This window comes from Leptodactylus fuscus, chromosome 9 (assembly GCF_031893055.1).
Source record: "Leptodactylus fuscus isolate aLepFus1 chromosome 9, aLepFus1.hap2, whole genome shotgun sequence".
NCBI classification, from domain to species: domain Eukaryota; kingdom Metazoa; phylum Chordata; class Amphibia; order Anura; family Leptodactylidae; genus Leptodactylus; species Leptodactylus fuscus.
In genome coordinates, this window is record NC_134273.1 from 2694992 (window position 1) to 2720920 (window position 25929).

General features: G+C 46.0%; 1 protein-coding gene across 1 annotated transcript; it reads left to right on the forward strand.

The window, feature by feature from the left end:
• The first annotated feature begins 696 nt into the window (after window positions 1–696).
• Window positions 697–17883, forward strand: LOC142217960 (G-protein coupled receptor 54-like). Its single transcript, XM_075286305.1, has 5 exons — window positions 697–961; window positions 9171–9295; window positions 13070–13205; window positions 16983–17221; window positions 17423–17883. The coding sequence occupies exons 1-5, from the start codon at window positions 697–699 to the stop codon at window positions 17795–17797; spliced, it is 1140 nt and encodes a 379-aa protein (XP_075142406.1). The 3' UTR covers window positions 17798–17883.
• Window positions 17884–25929: the final 8046 nt, after the last annotated feature.

Below are 25929 nucleotides of genomic sequence, written 5' to 3' on the forward strand. Positions count from 1 at the left end.
GAAGGTCCTCGGCATGAAGGGGTTAATAGGAATGTTCCCAATAACATAGGCAGCAGGAGATACAGCAGGATGGACGGTCCCTTTAAGGCTTGTTATGGGGGGACAGTCTGAGTGTGTTCCTATTAAACTCTCTTGTATTGTGAGCGCCCTCCTTCCATTGATTGGATGTCTCGCCTTCACTAGTGACGCTCTCATGGACCACAGCACGTTTGTTGCCTGGAAACTGTATACGGGGCTGCATCGCTCCGCTCACTTTCCACGTGTGAATTACACTATAAAACACTGGAGAGTTGTTACCCCGAGCAGACGGACGCAAAACCTCAGAACCTGCAGTAAGGGATGGAGAGGGGTCCAGGAGGAGACCCTCCGAAGAAGATGAAGACCACCAGTCGATGAGACATCTACAGAAGGTAACGACCGGTCAATGAGACATCTACAGAAGGTAACGACCGGTCAATGAGACATCTACAGAAGGTAACGACCGGTCAATGAGACATCTACATGAGAGAAGCGGTCAATGAGACCTCTACAGGATATAAGTTCAAATCTCTAAAACATCTCCAGTCATAATCATTGAGACTTCCAATCCTGGTGGTGCTTATTGGAGTTTTCATTGATTTTCTCTGTGGGTTCTGGGCTGTTTTTTGGAATTTTAAGGATCAGTTCTGGATTTCTTGGTTCTTTCTCGATCGGCTGATGGCGCTGGGGGAGGAGCTGGTAAATGAGATGCTTAACCTGTCATGGGAGGATATGAATGGCAGCATCCTGTGGAATGAGAGCAGAATCAACGAGTCCCTGACCAACCAGACTGAGATCGAACCACCACCATTCTTGACTGACGCATGGCTAGTGCCCCTCTTCTTTGCCCTCATCATGTTGGTTGGACTAATTGGGAATTCTCTTGTCATTTATGTCATCTCAAAGCACCGACAAATGAGAACGGCGACCAACTTTTATATAGGTAAGTGCACCTGTCCTACAATCAGCTTCTACTCTGCTGACCTGGCTGATAACAGATAGTAATAGATTCTATTCCCCTGTCCTACAGTCGGCCTCTCCTCTCCTGACATGGCTGATAACAGATAGTAATAGATTGTATTCTCCTGTCCTACAGTCGGCCTCTTCTCTCCTGACATGGCTGATAACAGATAGTAATAGATTGTATTCCCCTGTCCTACAGTCGGCCTCTCCCCTCCTGACATGGCTGATAACAGATAGTAATAGATTGTATTCTCCTGTCCTACAGTCGGCCTCTCCTCTCCTGACATGGCTGATAACAGATAGTAATAGATTGTATTCCCCTGTCCTACAGTCGGCCTCTCCCCTCCTGACATGGCTGATAACAGATAGTAATAGATTGTATTCTCCTGTCCTACAGTCGGCCTCTCCTCTCCTGACATGGCTGATAACAGATAGTAATAGATTGTATTCCCCTGTCCTACAGTCGGCCTCTCCCCTCCTGACATGGCTGATACCAGATAGTAATAGATTGTATTCCCCTGTCCTACAGTCGGCCTCTCCCCTCCTGACATGGCTGATAACAGATAGTAATAGATTGTATTCTCCTGTCCTACAGTCGGCCTCTCCTGACATGGCTGATAACAGATAGTAATAGATTGTATTCCCCTGTCCTACAGTCGGCCTCTCCTTACATGGCTGATAACAGATAGTAATAGATTGTATTCCCCTGTCCTACAGTCGGCCTCTCCTCTCCTGACATGGCTGATAACAGATAGTAATAGATTGTATTCCCCTGTCCTACAGTCGGCCTCTCCTCTCCTGACATGGCTGATAACAGATAGTAATAGATTGTATTCCCCTGTCCTACAGTCGGCCTCTCCTTTCCTGACATGGCTGATAACTGATAGTAATATATTGTATTCTCCTGTCCTACAGTCGGCCTCTCCTCTCCTGACATGGCTGATAACAGATAGTAATAGATTGTATTCTCCTGTCCTACAAGTCGGCCTCTCCCCTCCTGACATGGCTGATAACAGATAGTAATAGATTGTATTCTCCTGTCCTACAGTCGGCCTCTCCTGACATGGCTGATAACAGATAGTAATAGATTGTATTCCCCTGTCCTACAGTCGGCCTCTCCTGACATGGCTGATAACAGATAGTAATAGATTGTATTCCCCTGTCCTACAGTCGGCCTCTCCTCTCCTGACATGGCAGATAACAGATAGTAATAGATTGTATTCCCCTGTCCTACAGTCGGCCTCTGCTCTCCTGACATGACTGATAACAGATAGTAATAGATTGTATTCTCCTGTCCTACAGTCGGCCTCTCCTCTCCTGACATGGCTGATAACAGATAGTAATAGATTGTATTCTGTCCTACAGTCGGCCTCTCCTCTCCTGACATGGCTGATAACAGATAGTAATAGATTGTATTCCCCTGTCCTACAGTCGGCCTCTCCTTTCCTGACATGGCTGATAACAGATAGTAATAGATTGTATTCTCCTGTCCTACAGTCGGCCTCTCCTGACATGGCTGATAACAGATAGTAATAGATTGTATTCTCCTGTCCTACAGTCGGCCTCTCCTTTCCTGACATGGCTGATAACAGATAGTAATAGATTGTATTCCCCTGTCCTACAGTCGGCCTCTCCTTTCCTGACATGGCTGATAACAGATAGTAATAGATTGTATTCTCCTGTCCTACAGTCGGCCTCTCCTTTCCTGACATGGCTGATAACAGATAGTAATAGATTGTATTCTCCTGTCCTACAGTCGGCCTCTCCTCTCCTGACATGGCTGATAACAGATAGTAATAGATTGTATTCTCCTGTCCTACAAGTCGGCCTCTCCTGACATGGCTGATAACAGATAGTAATAGATTGTATTCTCCTGTCCTACAGTCGGCCTCTCCTTTCCTGACATGGCTGATAACAGATAGTAATAGATTGTATTCTCCTGTCCTACAAGTCGGCCTCTCCTGACATGGCTGATAACAGATAGTAATAGATTGTATTCTCCTGTCCTACAGTCGGCCTCTCCTGACATGGCAGATAACAGATAGTAATAGATTGTATTCCCCTGTCCTACAGTTGGCCTCTCCTCTCCTGACATGGCTGATAACAGATAGTAATAGATTGTATTCCCCTGTCCTACAGTCGGCCTCTCCTCTCCTGACATGGCTGATAACAGATAGTAATAGATTGTATTCCCCTGTCCTACAGTCGGCCAGTCCTGACATGGCTGATAACAGATAGTAATAGATTGTATTCTCCTGTCCTACAGTCGGCCTCTCCTCTCTTGACATGGCTGATAACAGATAGTAATAGATTGTATTCCCCTGTCCTACAGTCGGCCTCTCCTCTCCTGACATGGCTGATAACAGATAGTAATAGATTGTATTCCCCTGTCCTACAGTCGGCCTCTCCTCTCCTGACATGGCTGATAACAGATAGTAATAGATTGTATTCCCCTGTCCTACAGTCGGCCTCTCCTCTCCTGACATGGCTGATAACAGATAGTAATAGATTGTATTCCCCTGTCCTACAGTCGGCCTCTCCTGACATGGCAGATAACAGATAGTAATAGATTGTATTCCCCTGTCCTACAGTCGGCCTCTCCTCTCCTGACATGGCTGATAACAGATAGTAATAGATTGTATTCCCCTGTCCTACAGTCGGCCTCTCCTGACATGGCTGATAACAGATAGTAATAGATTGTATTCCCCTGTCCTACAGTCGTCCTCTGCTCTCCTGACATGACTGATAACAGATAGTAATAGATTGTATTCTCCTGTCCTACAGTCGGCCTCTCCTGACATGGCTGATAACAGATAGTAATAGATTGTATTCCCCTGTCCTACAGTCGGCCTCTCCTCTCCTGACATGGCTGATAACAGATAGTAATAGATTGTATTCTCCTGTCCTACAGTCAGCCTCTCCTCTCCTGACATGGCTGATAACAGATAGTAATAGATTGTATTCCCCTGTCCTACAGTCGGCCTCTCCTCTCCTGACATGGCTGATAACAGATAGTAATAGATTGTATTCCCCTGTCCTACAGTCGGCCTCCCCTCTCCTGACATGGCTGATAACAGATAGTAATAGATTGTATTCCCCTGTCCTACAGTCGGCCTCTCCTGACATGGCTGATAACAGATAGTAATAGATTGTATTCTCCTGTCCTACAGTCGGCCTCTCCTCTCCTGACATGGCTGATAACAGATAGTAATAGATTGTATTCCTCTGTCCTACAGTCGGCCTCTCCTCTCCTGACATGGCTGATAACAGATAGTAATAGATTGTATTCCCCTGTCCTACAGTCGGCCTCTCCTCTCCTGACATGGCTGATAACAGATAGCAATAGATTGTATTCCCCTGTCCTACAGTCGGCCTCTCCTGACATGGCTGATAACAGATAGTAATAGACTGTATTCTCCTGTCCTACAGTCAGCCTCTCCTCTCCTGACATGGCTGATAACAGATAGTAATAGATTGTATTCTCCTGTCCTACAGTCGGCCTCTCCTCTCCTGACATGGCTGATAACAGATAGTAATAGATTGTATTCCCCTGTCCTACAGTCGGCCTCTCCTCTCCTGACATGGCTGATAACAGATAGTAATAGATTGTATTCCCCTGTCCTACAGTCGGCCTCCCCTCTCCTGACATGGCTGATAACAGATAGTAATAGATTGTATTCCCCTGTCCTACAGTCGGCCTCTCCTGACATGGCTGATAACAGATAGTAATAGATTGTATTCCCCTGTCCTACAGTCGGCCTCTCCTCTCCTGACATGGCTGATAACAGATAGTAATAGATTGTATTCCCCTGTCCTACAGTCGGCCTCTCCTCTCCTGACATGGCTGATAACAGATAGTAATAGATTGTATTCCCCTGTCCTGCAGTCGGCCTCTCCCCTCCTGACATGGCTGATAACAGATAGTAATAGATTGTATTCCCCTGTCCTACAGTCGGCCTCTCCTCTCCTGACATGGCTGATAACAGATAGTAATAGATTGTATTCCCCTGTCCTACAGTCGGCCTCCCCTCTCCTGACATGGCTGATAACAGATAGTAATAGATTGTATTACTAGACCAGTGAGGATGGATGTCGGGACAGTGTCTGATGTTTCCAGCAGGTGTCAGTGTTTCCTAAATAATGTTATTTGTGACACTGGTTTATGAATTCTATGATGACGACAGTGATATTACAGTGGGGGGCAGTATAGTGCTCTGTACTACAGTGGGGGGCAGTATAGTGCTCTGTACTACAGTCGGGGGCAGTATAGTGCTCTGTACTACAGTGGGGGGCAGTATAGTGCTCTGTACTACAGTCGGGGGCAGTATGGTGCTCTGTACTACAGTCGGGGGCAGTATAGTGCTCTGTACTACAGTGGGGGGCAGTATAGTGCTCTGTACTACAGTGGGGGGCAGTATAGTGCTCTGTACTACAGTCGGGGGCAGTATGGTGCTCTGTACTACAGTGGGGGGCAGTATAGTGCTCTGTACTACAGTGGGGGGCAGTATAGTGTTCTGTACTACAGTGGGGGGCAGTATAGTGCTCTGTACTACAGTGGGGGGCAGTATAGTGCTCTGTACTACAGTGGGGGGCAGTATAGTGCTCTGTACTACAGTCGGGGGCAGTATAGTGCTCTGTACTACAGTCGGGGGCAGTATGGTGCTCTGTACTACAGTGGGGGGCAGTATAGTGCTCTGTACTACAGTCGGGGGCAGTATAGTGTTCTGTACTACAGTCGGGGGCAGTATAGTGCTCTGTACTACAGTGGGGGGCAGTATAGTGCTCTGTACTACAGTGGGGGCAGTATAGTGTTCTGTACTACAGTCGGAGGCAGTATAGTGCTCTGTACTACAGTGGGGGGCAGTATAGTGCTCTGTACTACAGTGGGGGGCAGTATAGTGCTCTGTACTACAGAGGGGGGCAGTATAGTGCTCTGTACTACAGTGGGGGGCAGTATAGTGCTCTGTACTACAGTGGGGGCAGTATAGTGGTCTGTACTACAGTGGGGGCAGTATAGTGCTCTGTACTACAGTCGGGGGCAGTATAGTGCTCTGTACTACAGTCGGAGGCAGTATAGTGCTCTGTACTACAGTCGGGGGCAGTATAGTGCTCTGTACTACAGTGGGGGGCAGTATAGTGCTCTGTACTACAGTGGGGGCAGTATAGTGTTCTGTACTACAGTCAGGGGCAGTATAGTGCTCTGTACTACAGTCGGGGGCAGTATAGTGCTCTGTACTACAGTGGGGGGCAGTATAGTGCTCTGTACTACAGTCGGGGGCAGTATAGTGCTCTGTACTACAGTGGGGGGCAGTATAGTGCTCTGTACTATAGTAGGGGGCAGTATAGTGCTCTGTACTACAGTCGGAGGCAGTATAGTGCTCTGTACTACAGTCGGAGGCAGTATAGTGCTCTGTACTACAGTCGGGGGCAGTATAGTGCTCTGTACTACAGTGGGGGGCAGTATAGTGCTCTGTACTACAGTGGGGGGCAGTATAGTGCTCTGTACTACAGTGGGGGGCAGTATAGTGCTCTGTACTACAGTCGGGGGCAGTATAGTGCTCTGTACTACAGTGGGGGGCAGTATAGTGCTCTGTACTACAGTCGGGGGCAGTATAGTGCTCTGTACTACAGTCGGGGGCAGTATAGTGCTCTGTACTACAGTCGGGGGCAGTATAGTGCTCTGTACTACAGTCGGGGGCAGTATAGTGCTCTGTACTACAGTCGGGGGCAGTATAGTGCTCTGTACTACAGTCGGGGGCAGTATAGTGCTCTGTACTACAGTCGGGGGCAGTATAGTGCTCTGTACTACAGTCGGGGGCAGTATAGTGCTCTGTACTACAGTGGGGGGCAGTATAGTGCTCTGTACTACAGTGGGGGGCAGTATAGTGCTCTGTACTACAGTCGGGGGCAGTATAGTGCTCTGTACTACAGTCGGAGGCAGTATAGTGCTCTGTACTACAGTCGGGGGCAGTATAGTGCTCTGTACTACAGTCGGGGGCAGTATAGTGCTCTGTACTACAGTCGGGGGCAGTATAGTGCTCTGTACTACAGTGGGGGGCAGTATAGTGTTCTGTACTACAGTCGGGGGCAGTATAGTGCTCTGTACTACAGTGGGGGGCAGTATAGTGCTCTGTACTACAGTGGGGGGCAGTATAGTGCTCTGTACTACAGTCGGGGGCAGTATAGTGCTCTGTACTACAGTCGGAGGCAGTATAGTGCTCTGTACTACAGTCGGGGGCAGTATAGTGCTCTGTACTACAGTCGGGGGCAGTATAGTGCTCTGTACTACAGTCGGGGGCAGTATAGTGCTCTGTACTACAGTGGGGGGCAGTATAGTGGTCTGTACTACAGTGGGGGGCAGTATAGTGCTCTGTACTACAGTCGGGGGCAGTATAGTGCTCTGTACTACAGTGGGGGGCAGTATAGTGCTCTGTACTACAGTGGGGGGGCAGTATAGTGTTCTGTACTACAGTCGGGGGCAGTATAGTGCTCTGTACTACAGTGGGGGGCAGTATAGTGCTCTGTACTACAGTGGGGGGCAGTATAGTGCTCTGTACTACAGTGGGGGCAGTATAGTGTTCTGTACTACAGTCGGGGGCAGTATAGTGCTCTGTACTACAGTCGGGGGCAGTATAGTGCTCTGTACTACAGTGGGGGGCAGTATAGTGCTCTGTACTACAGTCGGGGGCAGTATAGTGCTCTGTACTACAGTCGGGGGCAGTATAGTGCTCTGTACTACAGTGGGGGGCAGTATAGTGCTCTGTACTACAGTGGGGGGCAGTATAGTGCTCTGTACTACAGTCGGAGGCAGTATAGTGCTCTGTACTACAGTCGGGGGCAGTATAGTGCTCTGTACTACAGTGGGGGGCAGTATAGTGCTCTGTACTACAGTGGGGGGCAGTATAGTGCTCTGTAGTACAGTCGGAGGCAGTATAGTGCTCTGTACTACAGTGGGGGGCAGTATAGTGCTCTGTACTACAGTCGGGGGCAGTATAGTGCTCTGTACTACAGTCGGGGGCAGTATAGTGCTCTGTAGTACAGTCGGAGGCAGTATAGTGCTCTGTACTACAGTGGGGGGCAGTATAGTGCTCTGTACTACAGTCGGGGGCAGTATAGTGCTCTGTACTACAGTCGGGGGCAGTATAGTGCTCTGTACTACAGTCGGGGGCAGTATAGTGCTCTGTAGTACAGTCGGAGGCAGTATAGTGCTCTGTACTACAGTGGGGGGCAGTATAGTGCTCTGTACTACAGTGGGGGCAGTATAGTGCTCTGTACTACAGTCGGAGGCAGTATAGTGCTCTGTACTACAGTCGGGGGCAGTATAGTGCTCTGTACTACAGTGGGGGACAGTATAGTGCTCTGTACTACAGTCGGGGGCAGTATAGTGCTCTGTACTACAGTGGGGGGCAGTATAGTGCTCTGTACTACAGTGGGGGGCAGTATAGTGCTCTGTACTACAGTGGGGGGCAGTATAGTGCTCTGTACTACAGTGGGGGGCAGTATAGTGCTCTGTACTACAGTCGGGGGCAGTATAGTGCTCTGTACTACAGTGGGGGGCAGTATAGTGCTCTGTACTACAGTCGGGGGCAGTATAGTGCTCTGTACTACAGTCGGGGGCAGTATAGTGCTCTGTACTACAGTGGGGGGCAGTATAGTGCTCTGTAATATAATATAAGTGCGTTAATAGTTATAACATTGTATCAATTGCTTGTTCTGGAGATGATCCTTGTTCATTTCGGGGGGAGGGGGGGGGTCCCTTACTGCCCCCATATTAAAAGTTTCTCCTCCCTTTCCGTCAATAGTATTTAGTGGCTGCTCCACCCTCCTGTTTCCATGGTGATTTGCATTTGCATCCAGTTGCGGGTGTCAGTGACTCCGGCAGTGCAAGGGTTATTGTGAGTACCCCTATAGCCTCGGGCTCATGTAAATAATCACTGATCATGGTCTAGGATGGACAGACACCCCCTCATAGGTCATACAGAGAGCGCAGGGAGGGATGGAGAGAACTGTGCAGCTCCTGTATCTCTGAATAGTTCTCTATATGATTGGGCAGAACGATTCAGGAGCAATCTGCCTGATCATTAAAGGGATAGCTCAGGGACACTGTGCAGCAGGGAGTAGTGACTGTATTCATTCAGACAGATTTGGGAGTATTTGCCCCTCACTATTATTGTTCTGTTCTCCTCCAGCTAACCTGGCTACTACTGACATCATGTTCCTGGTGTGCTGCGTGCCCTTCACTGCCACGCTTTATCCTCTGCCCAGCTGGGTGTTCGGAGACTTCATGTGCAAGTTTGTGGCTTATCTCCAGCAGGTAAATGTGCAGCCGATGGCGTCACACTCCAGATATTGTAAGACGTCTTATATTATTATACTACACGGAAGGAATTATATAAAGATATTATGTTACATGTATTATATTATATAATCACTTCCTTATTACACTCTATGTATCTCATACCATACATACCATACTTTATATTACACTGAATGGATTATATGATGTTATTTTATTACAATACTAGCTGGTACCCGCGACTTAGTCTGCGGTGATTGTAGCAGTGGGTATATACAGGCGGGGGTAAGGTTTTCGTACTGTGTATAAGGGATGGGATATGAAATGTAACTTTGTATCTTGTTTTTGCTGTAATTCAGAGAATCCGTGAGACTTTTGTGTTGCAGTTACTTTGTATTTGAGCTGCTATATATACGGTGTTGGTATATACTGTACATAGTGACTTTGGGACAGAAGTATTTGAAGTTAACCCTTTCCCGCCGATGACATTTTTTGATTTTAGTTTTTGACTCCCCTCCTTCTAAACCCCATAACTTTTTTATTTCTCCGCTCCCAGAGTCATATGAGGTCTTAATTTTTGCGGGACAAACTTTTCTTCATGATGCCACCATTAATTATTCTATATAATGTACTGGGAAGCAGGGAAAAAATTCAGAATGGGGTGGATTTGAAGAAAAAATGCATTTCTGCGACTTTCTTACGGGCTTTGGTTTTACGGCGTTCACTGTGCAACCAAAATGACATGTCCCCTGTATTCTGTGTTTCGTTACGATTCCGGGGATACCAAATTTATATCGTTTTATTTACATTTTGACCCCTTAAAAAAAATCCAAAACTGTGTTAAAAAATTATGTTTTGAAAAGTCGCCATATTCCGACAGTCGTAACTTTTTTATACTTGCGTGTACGGGGATGTATAGGGCGTCTTTTTTTGCGGGACCGGGTGTACTTTGTAGTTCTACCATTTTTGGGAAATGTTATTGCTTTGATCACTTTTTATTCAAATTTTTATCAGAATCAAAACAGTGAAAAAATGGCAGTTTGGCACTTTTGACCATTTTTCCCGCTACAGCGTTTACCGAACAGGAAAAATATTTGTATAGCTGTGTAGAGCGGGCGATTTTGGACGTGGGGATACCTAACATGTATGTGTTTCACAGTTTTTAACTACTTTTATATGTGTTCTAGGGAAAGGGGGGGATTTGAATTTTTAATCCTTTTTATTTATTTATTTATTTTTTTTACTTTTTTTAAACTTTTTTTTTTGCATTTATTAGACCTCCTAGGGGTATTGACATGGGTGGGCGGTGTCGCGGATTGTCAGAGCGGTGGGGGTCGGCAAACATGGCTGCTCCGGAGCGTTAAAGAGCGCCTCCTAGAGTATCGTTAAGGTGAGGGGCAAAGTGGTAAAGTATATGTATATGAGATTGTGTGGGGTTAGGGGCGAGGCTGTAGACGGTAATATGAATTTTGTGGCTTGCTATGGTCCAAAGTGTGTGAGATTGCAGAGATGGTGGTGTGAGTTTGGGATTTGTGGGGGTCCTGGCACAAACGTATGTGTGCTATTGTGACGAAAAGTAGCCTATTGCGCAATCGGGTGTATTAACTATGTTTGTGGAAAATTTCAGCCAAATCGGTGGAGCGGTTTTTCCGTGATTGAGGAACAAACATCCGAACATGCAAACCCACAAACCCACAAACTCACAAACTTTCACATTTATAATATTAATAGGATATAATGTTTTATATTACTTTATATTACACTTTATCTATTGTATTTTATATTGTACTGCCTTATATTACACTGTATGTATATTACATTATATTATACTACTGGATACTACACTGTATATATATTATACTACAATATCACTCTGCATTATATTATGCTACCATGTTACATTCACCTTATATTACGCTGTATGTATTATATTATGCTACTTTGTATTGCACTGTATCTATTATATTACTATATGACACTACGTTACATTATACTGTACGTATTACATTAGTGTTACAGGGATTACACAGATCTGGGACTATAAAGCTGTTTGATTATTTTCATTTCCATTTATTTTGGTGCTAAAAACACAGAAAATATTGAAAACACTCCTAGACGTCAGGATTGGCCACGAAATGCAAAATTGTCTTCAAATTTATCAAATTACTCAGGTCTTGCAAAAAAAAAAAATAAATAAATAAAAAAAATAAAAACAAAAACAAACTTAAAGTCCAAATTCCTATTATTTATTCCCATACGTGCCTGTAAGATATAAGATTCCGAAACACTTTGACTCTCAAAGAAAAGACCTTCCAGAGCGAGCGAATAGACAACGCTTCCGAGACCTCAGACGCCGCTCACAGGTGTAACCGCACCAAGAGGAGCCGCACAGGGAGAAGAATCACGTTTAGGGTGTTAGTGGCTCATCTCAGGTCAAAAATGGAATTTCCTGAAAATATTGTAATAAAACATAAATTGTATCAGTCTATTTCCACTTATTTTGAGGTATTGTCTTATGTAACATTGTCAGGATACGGGGGGGGGGGGTCCTAGGACAAAATGGAGGCCAAAGCAACAAAGATGACATAGAAAAACCAAAACAGCTGTTGAAATTTTTTTATTTTTTTTTGCAGACCTGTGTTATTATAATATATTCTACTCCTTTATATTACACTGAATGTATTGTACTATTCTATACCATTGTATGAATAATACACTCATTTATTCTACACCATAAGAATGATATTCTGTTACATTGTATTTATTATACTCCTTTATATTACACGGAAGCCATTATAATATTTCTTACTGAGTGATATTATACATTATATTACATGACTTTATAGATCACTCCGTGCATCATATTAAACTGTATTATGTAATATTATAGTACATTGCTACATACTGTGTGTATTACATTATATTATACTACACTATATATACACTCCACGTATATGAGATAGTACTATTACACTATTTTTTACACAGTATATTACAGTTTATATGATATTCTAGAGCTTTATATTACACTGTGTTATATGATAATATAGTCATTTATATTACACTGAATTATTTTATACAGTATTGCAGTACTTTATATTACACTCTATGTTTATATTATTGTGCTTTACATTACATTGTATTATATGAGAATATAGTACCTTATATTACACTGTATGTAGTATATTATATATTAAGCTTTATATTTAACTACATGATATATGATGGTACTTTACATTACACCGAATATATAATATTATAGTACTTTATATTACACTGCATATATTATATGCTAGATTACATTGTACAGTATGTATTATATGATAGTACTTATTACATTACATGATATAATACTTTATATTACACTGTATTATATTATATTACTTTATGTTACACTGTATGTAGTATATTACACGATACTATGACACTTTATTATAGGATATACTATTTTATATTACACTGTATGTATTATGTCATATTATAGTACTTGTTATTACACTATATGTTTTCCATTACATGATATTACAATACTTTATATTACACTGTATATATGATAATAGAACATTAGCTTGCACTGTATTATATTATATAGTATATTGTGGTGTTTTATATGATATCACATAATAATCTGAAATTTCCCCACTGTGGGACTATTAAAGGATTATCTTATAATACCACTTACTATTACAGTCTATGTATTATATGTATATTACTGTCGCTGTGTGTATCCATCATCTTAGTTATTAATGTCATAGATACAATTCATAGTCACCTCTGTGTGATTGATCTCAGGTCACAGTCCAGGCCACCTGTATCACCCTGACAGCGATGAGCGCCGACCGCTGCTACGCTACATTATATCCTCTGAGGTCACTGAGGCACCGAACCCCCAAAGCGGCCATGATTGTCAGTATCTGTATCTGGATAGGTAAGAAGTGGCCATCATATGTATGGATAGTAGTGAAGTATACAATGTATCTCCATGTGGTGTGTATGGATAGTAGTGATGTATACAGTGTATCTCCATGTGGTGTGTATGGACAGTAGTGAGGTATACAATGTATCTCCATGTGGTGTGTATGGACAGTAGTGATGTATACAGTGTATCTCCATGTGGTGTGTATGGACAGTAGTGAGGTATACAATGTATCTCCATGTGGTGTGTATGGACAGTAGTGATGTATACAGTGTATCTCCATGTGGTGTGTATGGACAGTAGTGATGTATACAATGTATCTCCATGTGGTGTGTATGGATAGTAGTGAGGTATACAATGTATCTCCATGTGGTGTGTATGGACAGTAGTGAGGTATACAATGTATCTCCATGTGGTGTGTATGGATAGTAGTGACGTATACAGTGTATCTCCATGTGGTGTGTATGGATAGTAGTGATGTATACAGTGTATCTCCATGTGGTGTGTATGGACAGTAGTGATGTATACAATGTATCTCCATGTGGTGTGTATGGATAGTAGTGATGTATACAGTGTATCTCCATGTGGTGTGTATGGACAGTAGTGATGTATACAGTGTATCTCCATGTGGTGTGTATGGACAGTAGTGAGGTATACAATGTATCTCCATGTGGTGTGTATGGATAGTAGTGATGTATACAATGTATCTCCATGTGGTGTGTATGGATAGTAGTGAAGTATACAATGTATCTCCATGTGGTGTGTATGGATGTAGTGACGTATACAATGTATCTCCATGTGGTGTGTATGGACAGTAGTGATGTATACAATGTATCTCCATGTGGTGTGTGTGGATAGTAGTGACGTATACAGTGTATCTCCATGTGGTGTGTATGGATAGTAGTGAAGTATACAATGTATCTCCATGTGGTGTGTATGGATGTAGTGACGTATACAATGTATCTCCATGTGGTGTGTATGGACAGTAGTGATGTATACAATGTATCTCCATGTGGTGTGTGTGGATAGTAGTGACGTATACAGTGTATCTCCATGTGGTGTGTATGGATAGTAGTGACGTATACAGTGTATCTCCATGTGGTGTGTATGGACAGTAGTGATGTATACAATGTATCTCCATGTGGTGTGTATGGATAGTAGTGATGTATACAGTGTATCTCCATGTGGTGTGTATGGACAGTAGTGATGTATACAATGTATCTCCATGTGGTGTGTATGGACAGTAATGATGTATACAATGTATCTCCATGTGGTGTGTATGGATAGTAGTGATGTATACAGTGTATCTCCATGTGGTGTGTATGGACAGTAGTGAGGTATACAGTGTATCTCCATGTGGTGTGTATGGACAGTAGTGATGTATACAATGTATCTCCATGTGGTGTGTATGGATAGTAGTGACGTATACAATGTATCTCCATGTGGTGTGTATGGATAGTAGTGATGTATACAATGTATCTCCATGTGGTGTGTATGGACAGTAGTGATGTATACAGTGTATCTCCATGTGGTGTGTATGGACAGTAGTGAGGTATACAATGTATCTCCATGTGGTGTGTATGGATAGTAGTGATGTATACAATGTATCTCCATGTGGTGTGTATGGACAGTAGTGAGGTATACAATGTATCTCCATGTGGTGTGTATGGACAGTAATGATGTATACAATGTATCTCCATGTGGTGTGTATGGATAGTAGTGATGTATACAATGTATCTCCATGTGGTGTGTATGGACAGTAGTGATGTATACAGTGTATCTCCATGTGGTGTGTATGGACAGTAGTGATGTATACAGTGTATCTCCATGTGGTGTGTATGGATAGTAGTGATGTATACAGTGTATCTCCATGTGGTGTGTATGGACAGTAGTGAGGTATACAATGTATCTCCATGTGGTGTGTATGGACAGTAGTGAGGTATACAGTGTATCTCCATGTGGTGTGTATGGATAGTAGTGATGTATACAGTGTATCTCCATGTGGTGTGTATGGACAGTAGTGAGGTATACAATGTATCTCCATGTGGTGTGTATGGATAGTAGTGATGTATACAGTGTATCTCCATGTGGTGTGTATGGACAGTAGTGAGGTATACAATGTATCTCCATGTGGTGTGTATGGATAGTAGTGATGTATACAGTGTATCTCCATGTGGTGTGTATGGACAGTAGTGAGGTATACAATGTATCTCCATGTGGTGTGTATGGATAGTAGTGATGTATACAATGTATCTCCATGTGGTGTGTATGGATAGTAGTGATGTATACAGTGTATCTCCATGTGGTGTGTATGGACAGTAGTGAGGTATACAATGTATCTCCATGTGGTGTGTATGGATAGTAGTGATGTATACAATGTATCTCCATGTGGTGTGTATGGACAGTAGTGAGGTATACAATGTATCTCCATGTGGTGTGTATGGACAGTAATGATGTATACAATGTATCTCCATGTGGTGTGTATGGATAGTAGTGATGTATACAATGTATCTCCATGTGGTGTGTATGGATAGTAGTGATGTATACAGTGTATCTCCATGTGGTGTGTATGGACAGTAGTGAGGTATACAATGTATCTCCATGTGGTGTGTATGGATAGTAGTGATGTATACAATGTATCTCCATGTGGTGTGTATGGACAGTAGTGAGGTATACAATGTATCTCCATGTGGTGTGTATGGACAGTAATGATGTATACAATGTATCTCCATGTGGTGTGTATGGATAGTAGTGATGTATACAATGTATCTCCATGTGGTGTGTATGGACAGTAGTGATGTATACAGTGTATCTCCATGTGGTGTGTATGGACAGTAGTGATGTATACAGTGTATCTCCATGTGGTGTGTATGGACAGTAGTGATGTATACAGTGTATCTCCATGTGGTGTGTATGGATAGTAGTGAAGTATACAATGTATCTCCATGTGGTGTGTATGGATAGTAGTGATGTATACAATGTATCTCCATGTGGTGTGTATGGACAGTAATGATGTATACAATGTATCTCCATGTGGTGTGTATGGATAGTAGTGATGTATACAATGTATCTCCATGTGGTGTGTATGGATAGTAGTGATGTATACAATGTATCTCCATGTGGTGTGTATGGACAGTAGTGAGGTATACAGTGTATCTCCATGTGGTGTGTATGGATAGTAGTGATGTATACAATGTATCTCCATGTGGTGTGTATGGACAGTAGTGAGGTATACAGTGTATCTCCATGTGGTGTGTATGGATAGTAGTGAAGTATACAATGTATCTCCATGTGGTGTGTATGGATAGTAGTGATGTATACAATGTATCTCCATGTGGTGTGTATGGACAGTAATGATGTATACAATGTATCTCCATGTGGTGTGTATGGATAGTAGTGATGTATACAATGTATCTCCATGTGGTGTGTATGGATAGTAGTGATGTATACAATGTATCTCCATGTGGTGTGTATGGACAGTAGTGAGGTATACAGTGTATCTCCATGTGGTGTGTATGGATAGTAGTGAAGTATACAATGTATCTCCATGTGGTGTGTATGGATAGTAGTGATGTATACAATGTATCTCCATGTGGTGTGTATGGATAGTAGTGATGTATACAATGTATCTCCATGTGGTGTGTATGGACAGTAGTGAGGTATACAGTGTATCTCCATGTGGTGTGTATGGATAGTAGTGATGTATACAATGTATCTCCATGTGGTGTGTATGGACAGTAGTGAGGTATACAATGTATCTCCATGTGTAACCACGTGTCTCCTCTGCAGGGTCCCTGCTGCTTTCTACTCCCATCATTCCTTACCAGAAGATCCAAAACGGTTACTGGTACGGACCAAGGACCTACTGCATGGAGCAGTTTCCATCAGACACCCAGAAGAAAGCCTGTATCCTCTACCAGTTCCTTGCTGTCTACCTTCTGCCATTGCTGACCATCTGTCTGTGCTACTCACTAATGCTGAAGAGAGTTGGACAGCCGGTGGTGGAGCCCATGGACAACAACTATCAGGTAGCGGGACAGGAGATGAAACCCCAGGGTTGTGCTCCTATGTGCTGGATACTTGGTAACCTCCATCAGATAAATCACCCCAATACTACAGTCCCAACCAGAGCTGCAGTGACAGATCACGTCTCTAGCAATTACAACCCAACCATTACTGGAGATGTAACGTAATATGAAAGACTAAATGCATCTCCTTTATTCTTCCAGGTTCAGCTTCTGTCTGAGAGGACCATCGCCATGAGGAGCAAAATATCCAAAATGGTGATCGTGATCGTCCTCCTGTTCACCATCTGCTGGGGCCCCATCCAGCTCTTCAGCCTCTTCCAAGGATTCTACCCAGGATTTCAAGCCAACTACGCCACCTACAAGATCAAGACCTGGGCCAATTGTATGTCCTATGCCAACTCGTCCATCAACCCCATTGTCTACGCGTTCATGGGCGCCAGCTTCAGGAAATCCTTCAAGAAAGCCTTCCCCTTCATGTTCCGGAATAAAGTGAGGGATGGGAGCATCACCTCCGGGACCGTCCACAATGAAATGAAATTTGTTGCTATGGAGTCGACCAACCAAGAGCTGAAGTGAAGGGGTTAATGCTACAAAGTGGAAGAATAAGAAGATGGAAGGCGCTAAAGAAACGTGAAAGACGTCTTCAGAGACAGAGAAGGCAATGGAACAAAAAAGATCTGACCTAAAGGAAGGACAATGCACCTGAAGACGGAGGGAGATCAATGTCACGGCGGAAATCCCTCCGACAGACCCACAACTGATACAGGATTCTGCCATAAAGTTTCTACTGTAAAGAGAAGTTGTGTCCTGTCTGTAACAGCTTTCATTTTGTATTTCTATCTTGTCTATTCATTAAAGAAAAAGATAAAACTGAAAATGAAGATTTTACATCAATGGAGGTGATGATGTCACTGGGGTGTCAGAAGCTGCTAGCGGACAGAAGGTGTGTGTGCACTGTGCCCTATACCATGGACACAGCCAGAACAAGCTGTGGGTAGGTCATTATATAAAAAGGGGCCAGACAACCCCTTTAAATTCTAATCTATGGCCAGACAACCCCTTTAGAACTTAAAGGGGTTGTCTGGCTATAGATTAGAACTTAAAGGGGTTGTCTGGCCATAGACTAGAACTTAAAGGGGTTGTCTGGCCATAGACTAGAACTTAAAGGGGTTGTCTGGCCATAGACTAGAACTTAAAGGGGTTGTCTGGCTATAGATTAGAATTTAGTCTATGGCCAGACAACCCCTTTAAGTTCTAGTCTGTGGCCCACATTTAACAATGTTTTTTGACCTTTTGACAAAAATATAAATCCAATCTAATGTTTTCCAAATCTCCTTCAGCCGGGTTCACATGGAACATTTTTTTTTCTGAAGACCTACACGCGGTTTGTAATGTCAGTGTAACCATCCATGACCCCACTCTTGCTCACCAATGATACATTGTAGTCATCTGTAACATAGAAGCCAGCGTGGATACATGACTGGCCACCACCGCTACATCCTAACCATCCATGACTGCACTCCTGGCCGCCAGTGATATATTTGGTCATCTATATCTTAGAAGCCAGCGTGGACACATTACTAGTCACCAGTGATACATTGTAGTCATCTGTAACATAGAAGCCAGCGTGGACACATTACTAGTCACCAGTGATACATTGTAGTCATCTGTAACATAGAAGTCAGCGTGGATACATGACTGGCCACCACCGCTACATCCTAACCATTCATGACTCCACTCCTGGCCGCCAGTGATACATTTGGTCATCTATATCTTAGAAGCCAGCGTGGACACATTACTAGTCACCAGTGATACATTGTAGTCATCTGTAACATAGAAGTCAGCATGGATACATGACTGGCCACCACCGCTACATCCTAACCATTCATGACTCCACTCCTGGCCGCCAGTGATACATTTGGTCATCTATATCTTAGAAGCCAGCGTGGACACATTACTAGTCACCAGTGATACATTGTAGTCATCTGTAACATAGAAGTCAGCATGGATACATGACTGGCCACCACCGCTACGTCCTAACCATTCATGACTCCACTCCTGGCCGCCAGTGATACATTTGGTCATCTATATCTTAGAAGCCAGTGTGGATACATAACTGGCCACCACTGCTACGTTCTATCCATCCATGACTCCAGTCCTGGCCACCAGTCACAGTCTCGCTGGCTTCGAGCCGTTGCTGTGCAGTGACTCACGGTTCACTCATCATCATCCTTTGGCCTTTGGAGACATTTGTTCCGCATCGGGCAGGATATTTTTATTGGAACGATGAAGCCAAAAACATCAACTATTTTGCGCTGTGAATGGCTGCTGGCAATAATCTCATGGCTGTTAGTAATATCTGCCGCAGAGGAAAGGAGGGACCTTGTGAGTCAGCGGGTGAGTCACGTTCCCGACTTTGCCCTTTCCCTAATAATAAAGGTTGGTCTTGTGTCTCGGCGCAGCACATTAAACCGCCTGTGATTTTCCCAGTGCGCCCTCCGGCCCACGTGTCCGAGCCCATCGCTGGTAAAGGTCGCCCTCAAACTCGTATTACTATTGATTTTTAGTATTTATAAACCGGCGCACACAAAACCCAATCCTAATTCTTCTCACATCTGCTAAGGATCAAGTACAAAGGAAGCTGCGCCAAAGGTGAAGGGATCGCAACGGCAAATCCTGAGCGCGATCACAGACATTGTCTATGAGAAAAGTGACCTTTGTGGAATTAAGATGTCAAGTACGAGATGTCTGTAGAAGAAAAAGAGCAAAATGAGCATTAGATGGACCATATACCATATATACCATATACTGTAGAGTAAAGCCTATAGTGAGAGGGCCTGGATAGAAATATGGATAATATATACCAGAGACTGACACATGTATCCTGCAGGCCATATAGATATAGAGAGGCTCGAGAGGAAAGAATAGGGGATCCCAATACTGAGGACAGGGAGGATCACAATGTATCACCGCCGACCAGTGGGAAAGACAGGGATAAGATAAGATAAGATAATCCTTTACCAGTCCCACCCTGCGGATCCTCAGTGTTACAGATAATACAGTGATATATTACAGGACAGACAAGCTCAGATAGAAGATCCCGGGAGTCAGAGCCACTAAGAAGAGAAGACTCCGGAGCATGTAGTTCTGTGTGCGGAGTGTCTGCGCTCGGCCTGGTGTAGATTATACAGCCTGACCGCGGGGGGGTCTCCGATAGCTCCTTCTCACACTTGGGGTGCAGCAGTCGGTCACTGACAGGACTGCCCGGTGCTATCACGTCTCATACATGGGGTAGGAGATGTTCTCCAGCATGGAGGTCACCACGGACAGTGTCCTTCTGTCACCCCCCACCTGTACTGGGCCCAGGGGGCCCCCCAGGACAGAGCCGGCCCTTCTAACCAGCCTGACAAGTCTATTCCTATCCCTGGCTGGTATACAGCGCCCCCCGCAGGCCACTCCGGAGAAGATGGAAAAGCCCTAAGAAGTGACCCCTGGACCCCACAGCTCCTCGGCCTCCTGAGCAGGTAGAGCCTAGTGTGGCCCTTACTGTGCAGCGCCTCCAGGTGATCGGCCCGGTCCAGCTTATTATTGGGGAGCGCACCCCGGTACTTATAGGTCCTGACTATCTCACTGCCCGTCCCCTGGATCTCCACCAGATTCGGGGCGCTCCTCCGCTTACTAAAGTCCTCCACCATCTACACCAGTCCACACAGTCCCGGTATAAGTCTCTGTACTCGCTGTGGCCCCCGTCTGTGGTGAGGCCGCTATTACAGAAACATCGGAGGACTTCTGTAAGTAACAGCTGGAGGAGTTGCGCCTAAAGTCAGCCGTGTACAGTGTGACCAGGGGTGAGAGCTGGAGCTTGTGGTGCCCCCGTACTACAGATCACAGTGTCAGACACACAGTCCCGGGCTCTCACATACTGAGGGCGGGGTGTCAGGTAGTCTAGGATCCAGTAGGACCGGTGATGGTCCCTCCACCAAGGTCCAGCTTCTCCCTCAGTAGTCCTGGCTGATGGTGGAAAAACCTCCGGAGAAATCACAGGACACAGACTCACATATACCTTTATTTTTCCATGTAGATCCCATACTCTTTAATCCTAATGGCTAATCCATTGATTGTTGATGCTGTGAAGCTTGGCGCCCTGTTTCTTTGCTGATTCTGCATTTTATGTACTTTGTGTCAATGTATCAGGTGTCCCTATAGAGCCTATATAACACTTACATAACCAAGAACCCTCAAAGAGTTAAGAATCCAGAAACAGAATCGTGATGTCACCCAGTTACTGAAGATTATATACCGTGATGCCAGAAATCACCAAACCCACATCATGGATCTGCTCATCCCAGAGGCCGCCCTGACAGCAGAAACCCCAGAACTGTCCTCTTTATGTGGTCTGGATACTATGTAGGTTACCGAGCTGTGTATCTAATCCTATCCTGTGTGATACTGTATACTGAGCTGTGTATCTAATCCTATCCTGTGTGATACTGTATACTGAGCCGTGTATCTAATCCTATCCTGTGTGATACTGTATACTGAGCCGTGTATCTAATCCTATCCTGTGTGATACTGTATACTGAGCCGTGTATCTAATCCTATCCTGTGTGATACTGTATACTGAGCAGTGTATCTAATCCTATCCTGTGTGATACTGTATACTGAGCTGCTGTATCTAATCCTATCCTGTGTGATACTGTATACTGAGCTGTATCTAATCCTATCCTGTGTGATACTGTATACTGAGCGGTGTATCTAATCCTATCCTGTGTGATACTGTATACTGAGCTGTGTATCTAATCCTATCCTGTGTGATACTGTATACTGAGCTGTGTATCTAATCCTATCCTGTGTGATACTGTATACTGAGCTGTATCTAATCCTATCCTGTGTGATACTGTATACTGAGCTGTGTATCTAATCCTATCCTGTGTGATACTGTATACTGAGCTGTGTATCTAATCCTATCCTGTGTGATACTGTATACTGAGCGGTGTATCTAATCCTATCCCGTGTGATACTGTATACTGAGCTGTATCTAATCCTATCCCGTGTGATACTGTATACTGAGCTGTGTATCTAATCCTATCCTGTGTGATACTGTATACTGAGCTGTGTATCTAATCCTATCCTGTGTGATACTGTATACTGAGCCGTGTATCTAATCCTATCCTGTGTGATACTGTATACTGAGCCGTGTATCTAATCCTATCCTGTGTGATACTGTATACTGAGCCGTGTATCTAATCCTATCCTGTGTGATACTGTATACTGAGCAGTGTATCTAATCCTATCCTGTGTGATACTGTATACTGAGCTGTGTATCTAATCCTATCCTGTGTGATACTGTATACTGAGCTGTGTATCTAATCCTATCCTGTGTGATACTGTATACTGAGCTGTATCTAATCCTATCCTGTGTGATACTGTATACTGAGCTGTGTATCTAATCCTATCCTGTGTGATACTGTATACTGAGCTGTGTATCTAATCCTATCCTGTGTGATACTGTATATTGAGCTGTGTCTAATCCTATCCCGCTGTTTCCTATGCTTGCCCCATCCCGTTCTCTCCTCCGCTCGCCCCATCCCATTCTCTCCTCCGCTCGCCCCATCCCATTCTCTCCTCCGCTCGCCCCATCCCGTTCTCTCCTCCGCTCGCCCCATCCCGTTCTCTCCTCCGCTCGCCCCATCCCGTTCTCTCCTGCGCTCGCCCCATCCCGTTCTCTCCTCCGCTCGCCCCATCCCGTTCTCTCCTCCGCTCGCCCCATCCCGTTCTCTCCTCCGCTCGCCCCATCCCGTTCTTTCCTGCGCTCGCCCCATCCCGTTCTCTCCTATGCTGACCCCATCCCATTCTCTCCTCCGCTCGCCCCATCCCGTTCTTTCCTGCGCTCGCCCCATCCCATTCTCTCCTCCGCTCGCCCCATCCCGTTCTCTCCTATGCTGACCCCATCCCATTCTCTCCTCCGCTCGCCCCATCCCATTCTCTCCTCCGCACGCCCCATCCCGTTCTCTCCTCCGCTTGCCCCATCCCATTCTCTCCTCCGCTCGTCCCATCACGTTCTTTCCTCCGCTCGCCCCATCCCGTTCTCTCCTCCGCTCGCCCCATCCCGTTCTCTCCTCCGCTCGCCCCATCCCATTCTCTCCTCCGCTCGCCACATCCCGTTCTCTCCTCCGCTCGCCCCATCCCATTCTCTCCTCCGCTCGCCCCATCCCATTCTCTCCTCCGCTCGCCCCATCCCGTTCTTTCCTCCGCTCGCCCCATCCCATTCTCTCCTCCGCACGCCCCATCCCGTTCTCTCCTCCGCTCGCCCCATCCCATTCTCTCCTCCGCACGCCCCATCCCGTTCTCTCCTCCGCTCGCCCCATCCCATTCTCTCCTCCGCTCGCCCCATCCCGTTCTCTCCTCCGCTCGCCCCATCCCATTCTCTCCTCCGCTCGCCCCATCCCGTTCTCTCCTCCGCTCGCCCCATCCCATTCTCTCCTCCGCTCGCCACATCCCGTTCTCTCCTCCGCTCGCCCCATCCCATTCTCTCCTCCGCTCGCCCCATCCCGTTCTCTCCTCCGCTCGCCCCATCCCATTCTCTCCTCCGCTCGCCCCATCCCGTTCTTTCCTCCGCTCGCCCCATCCCGTTCTTTCCTCCGCTCGCCCCATCCCATTCTCTCCTCCGCTCGCCCCATCCCGTTCTCTCCTCCGCTCGCCACATCCCATTCTCTCCTCCGCTCGCCACATCCCGTTCTCTCCTCCGCTCGCCCCATCCCATTCTCTCCTCCGCTCGCCCCATCCCATTCTCTCCTCCGCTCGCCCCATCCCGTTCTTTCCTGCGCTCGCCCCATCCCGTTCTCTCCTATGCTGACCCCATCCCATTCTCTCCTCCGCTCGCCCCATCCCGTTCTTTCCTGCGCTCGCCCCATCCCGTTCTCTCCTATGCTGACCCCATCCCATTCTCTCCTCCGCTCGCCCCATCCCATTCTCTCCTCCGCACGCCCCATCCCGTTCTCTCCTCCGCTTGCCCCATCCCATTCTCTCCTCCGCTCGTCCCATCACGTTCTTTCCTCCGCTCGCCCCATCCCATTCTCTCCTCCGCACGCCCCATCCCGTTCTCTCCTCCGCTCGCCACATCCCGTTCTCTCCTCCGCTCGCCCCATCCCATTCTCTCCTCCGCTCGCCACATCCCATTCTCTCCTCCGCTCGCCACATCCCGTTCTCTCCTCCGCTCGCCCCATCCCATTCTCTCCTCCGCTCGCCCCATCCCATTCTCTCCTCCGCTCGCCCCATCCCGTTCTTTCCTCCGCTCGCCCCATCCCATTCTCTCCTCCGCTCGCCCCATCCCGTTCTTTCCTCCGTCTCACCGCACATTCCTTATTTCCCAGCTAAACAGACCTGTTTCAAATATTGTCTTAGTCTCCATGGTGTCGAGACTATTTTGGGCGTGGATGCTGTCATGTCCTGGCAGGGTGTGCCGTGACCAGGGCCGGAGGGGAGGGGCTGACATAGAGATTCGCTGCCGATGGCGTCTGTCCTTTATTAGTACATGTGAGGCAGCTGTCAGCACCTGTCTGTCACTCTGGCTGCAGGATCTGCTCGCTCTGTGTCACATGCCTGGCCTGATGCCTTCACTCGTCCATGGCTGTGCTAATGCCGGGGGTCTCCTGTGTGTTCATCTTCATGGAGGGATGTTTAATGGCTCCCCATAAGTGACCGGGCCGCTGACACCTGGGGGACCCTGAATGAAACCGCAGAGAGGAAAAGAGATGCTTAATGATGTCATCAGGCTGTAAAAGTCACTACCCTATTCATGTGCAACATATGGAGTTTACCCTGTGACATCATCATCTATGGCACCATGTAGTAGGTCGGCCTGAGCTATAGGGGGTGCAGAGGGTGCATTGTATAGACCCTGGGTCCACAAAGTCTTCTGTGCCGCTATAGGGCACCGCTATAGTATATAGGAAGGTATAAGGTGAATAACAGGGACCCCCGATGTCTCCTGCAACACAGGGGAAGAGTGCGCTGACATATTGAGGTGATCCCTGCACGAGGGTCCCCCAAAGTAAGCTGCAGCAGTATTAATACGTATTTAACCCCTTCAATAATTATCCATCTTTTCAGTATACATGCGGCTTCCGCCCTTTCCGTTCTGTTGGAAATCTCTGGGTGCAGATATTATTTCAGACGAGTTTTCTGATCTGCTCCATTGAGGTACATGGGGGGAGGGGGGAGGAGGGTTATCGGCAGGTCTGGTTGCCGCATCTCTGTTAGGCTCAGGTCAGGACTTTGGCATCACACCAGTAATTCCCCAGTGTGATACTGGGAATACTGGAATCAGACATGATGGGACCTGTGATGTCCATAGAGCTCCATCACTCATCCCTCCATCACTCATCCCTCCATCACTCATCCCCCCATCACTCATCCCCCCATCACTCATCCCTCCATCACTCATCCCTCCATCACTCATCTCTCCATCACTCATCCCTCCATCACTCATCTCTCCATCACTCATCCCTCCATCACTCATCCCCCATCACTCATCCCTCCACCACTCATCTCTCCATCACTCATCCCTCCATCACTCATCCCTCCATCACTCATCCCTCCATCACTCATCCCCCCATCACTCATCCCTCCATCACTCATCCCTCCATCACTCATCCCCCATCACTCATCCCCCCATCACTCATCCCTCCATCACTCATCCCCCCATC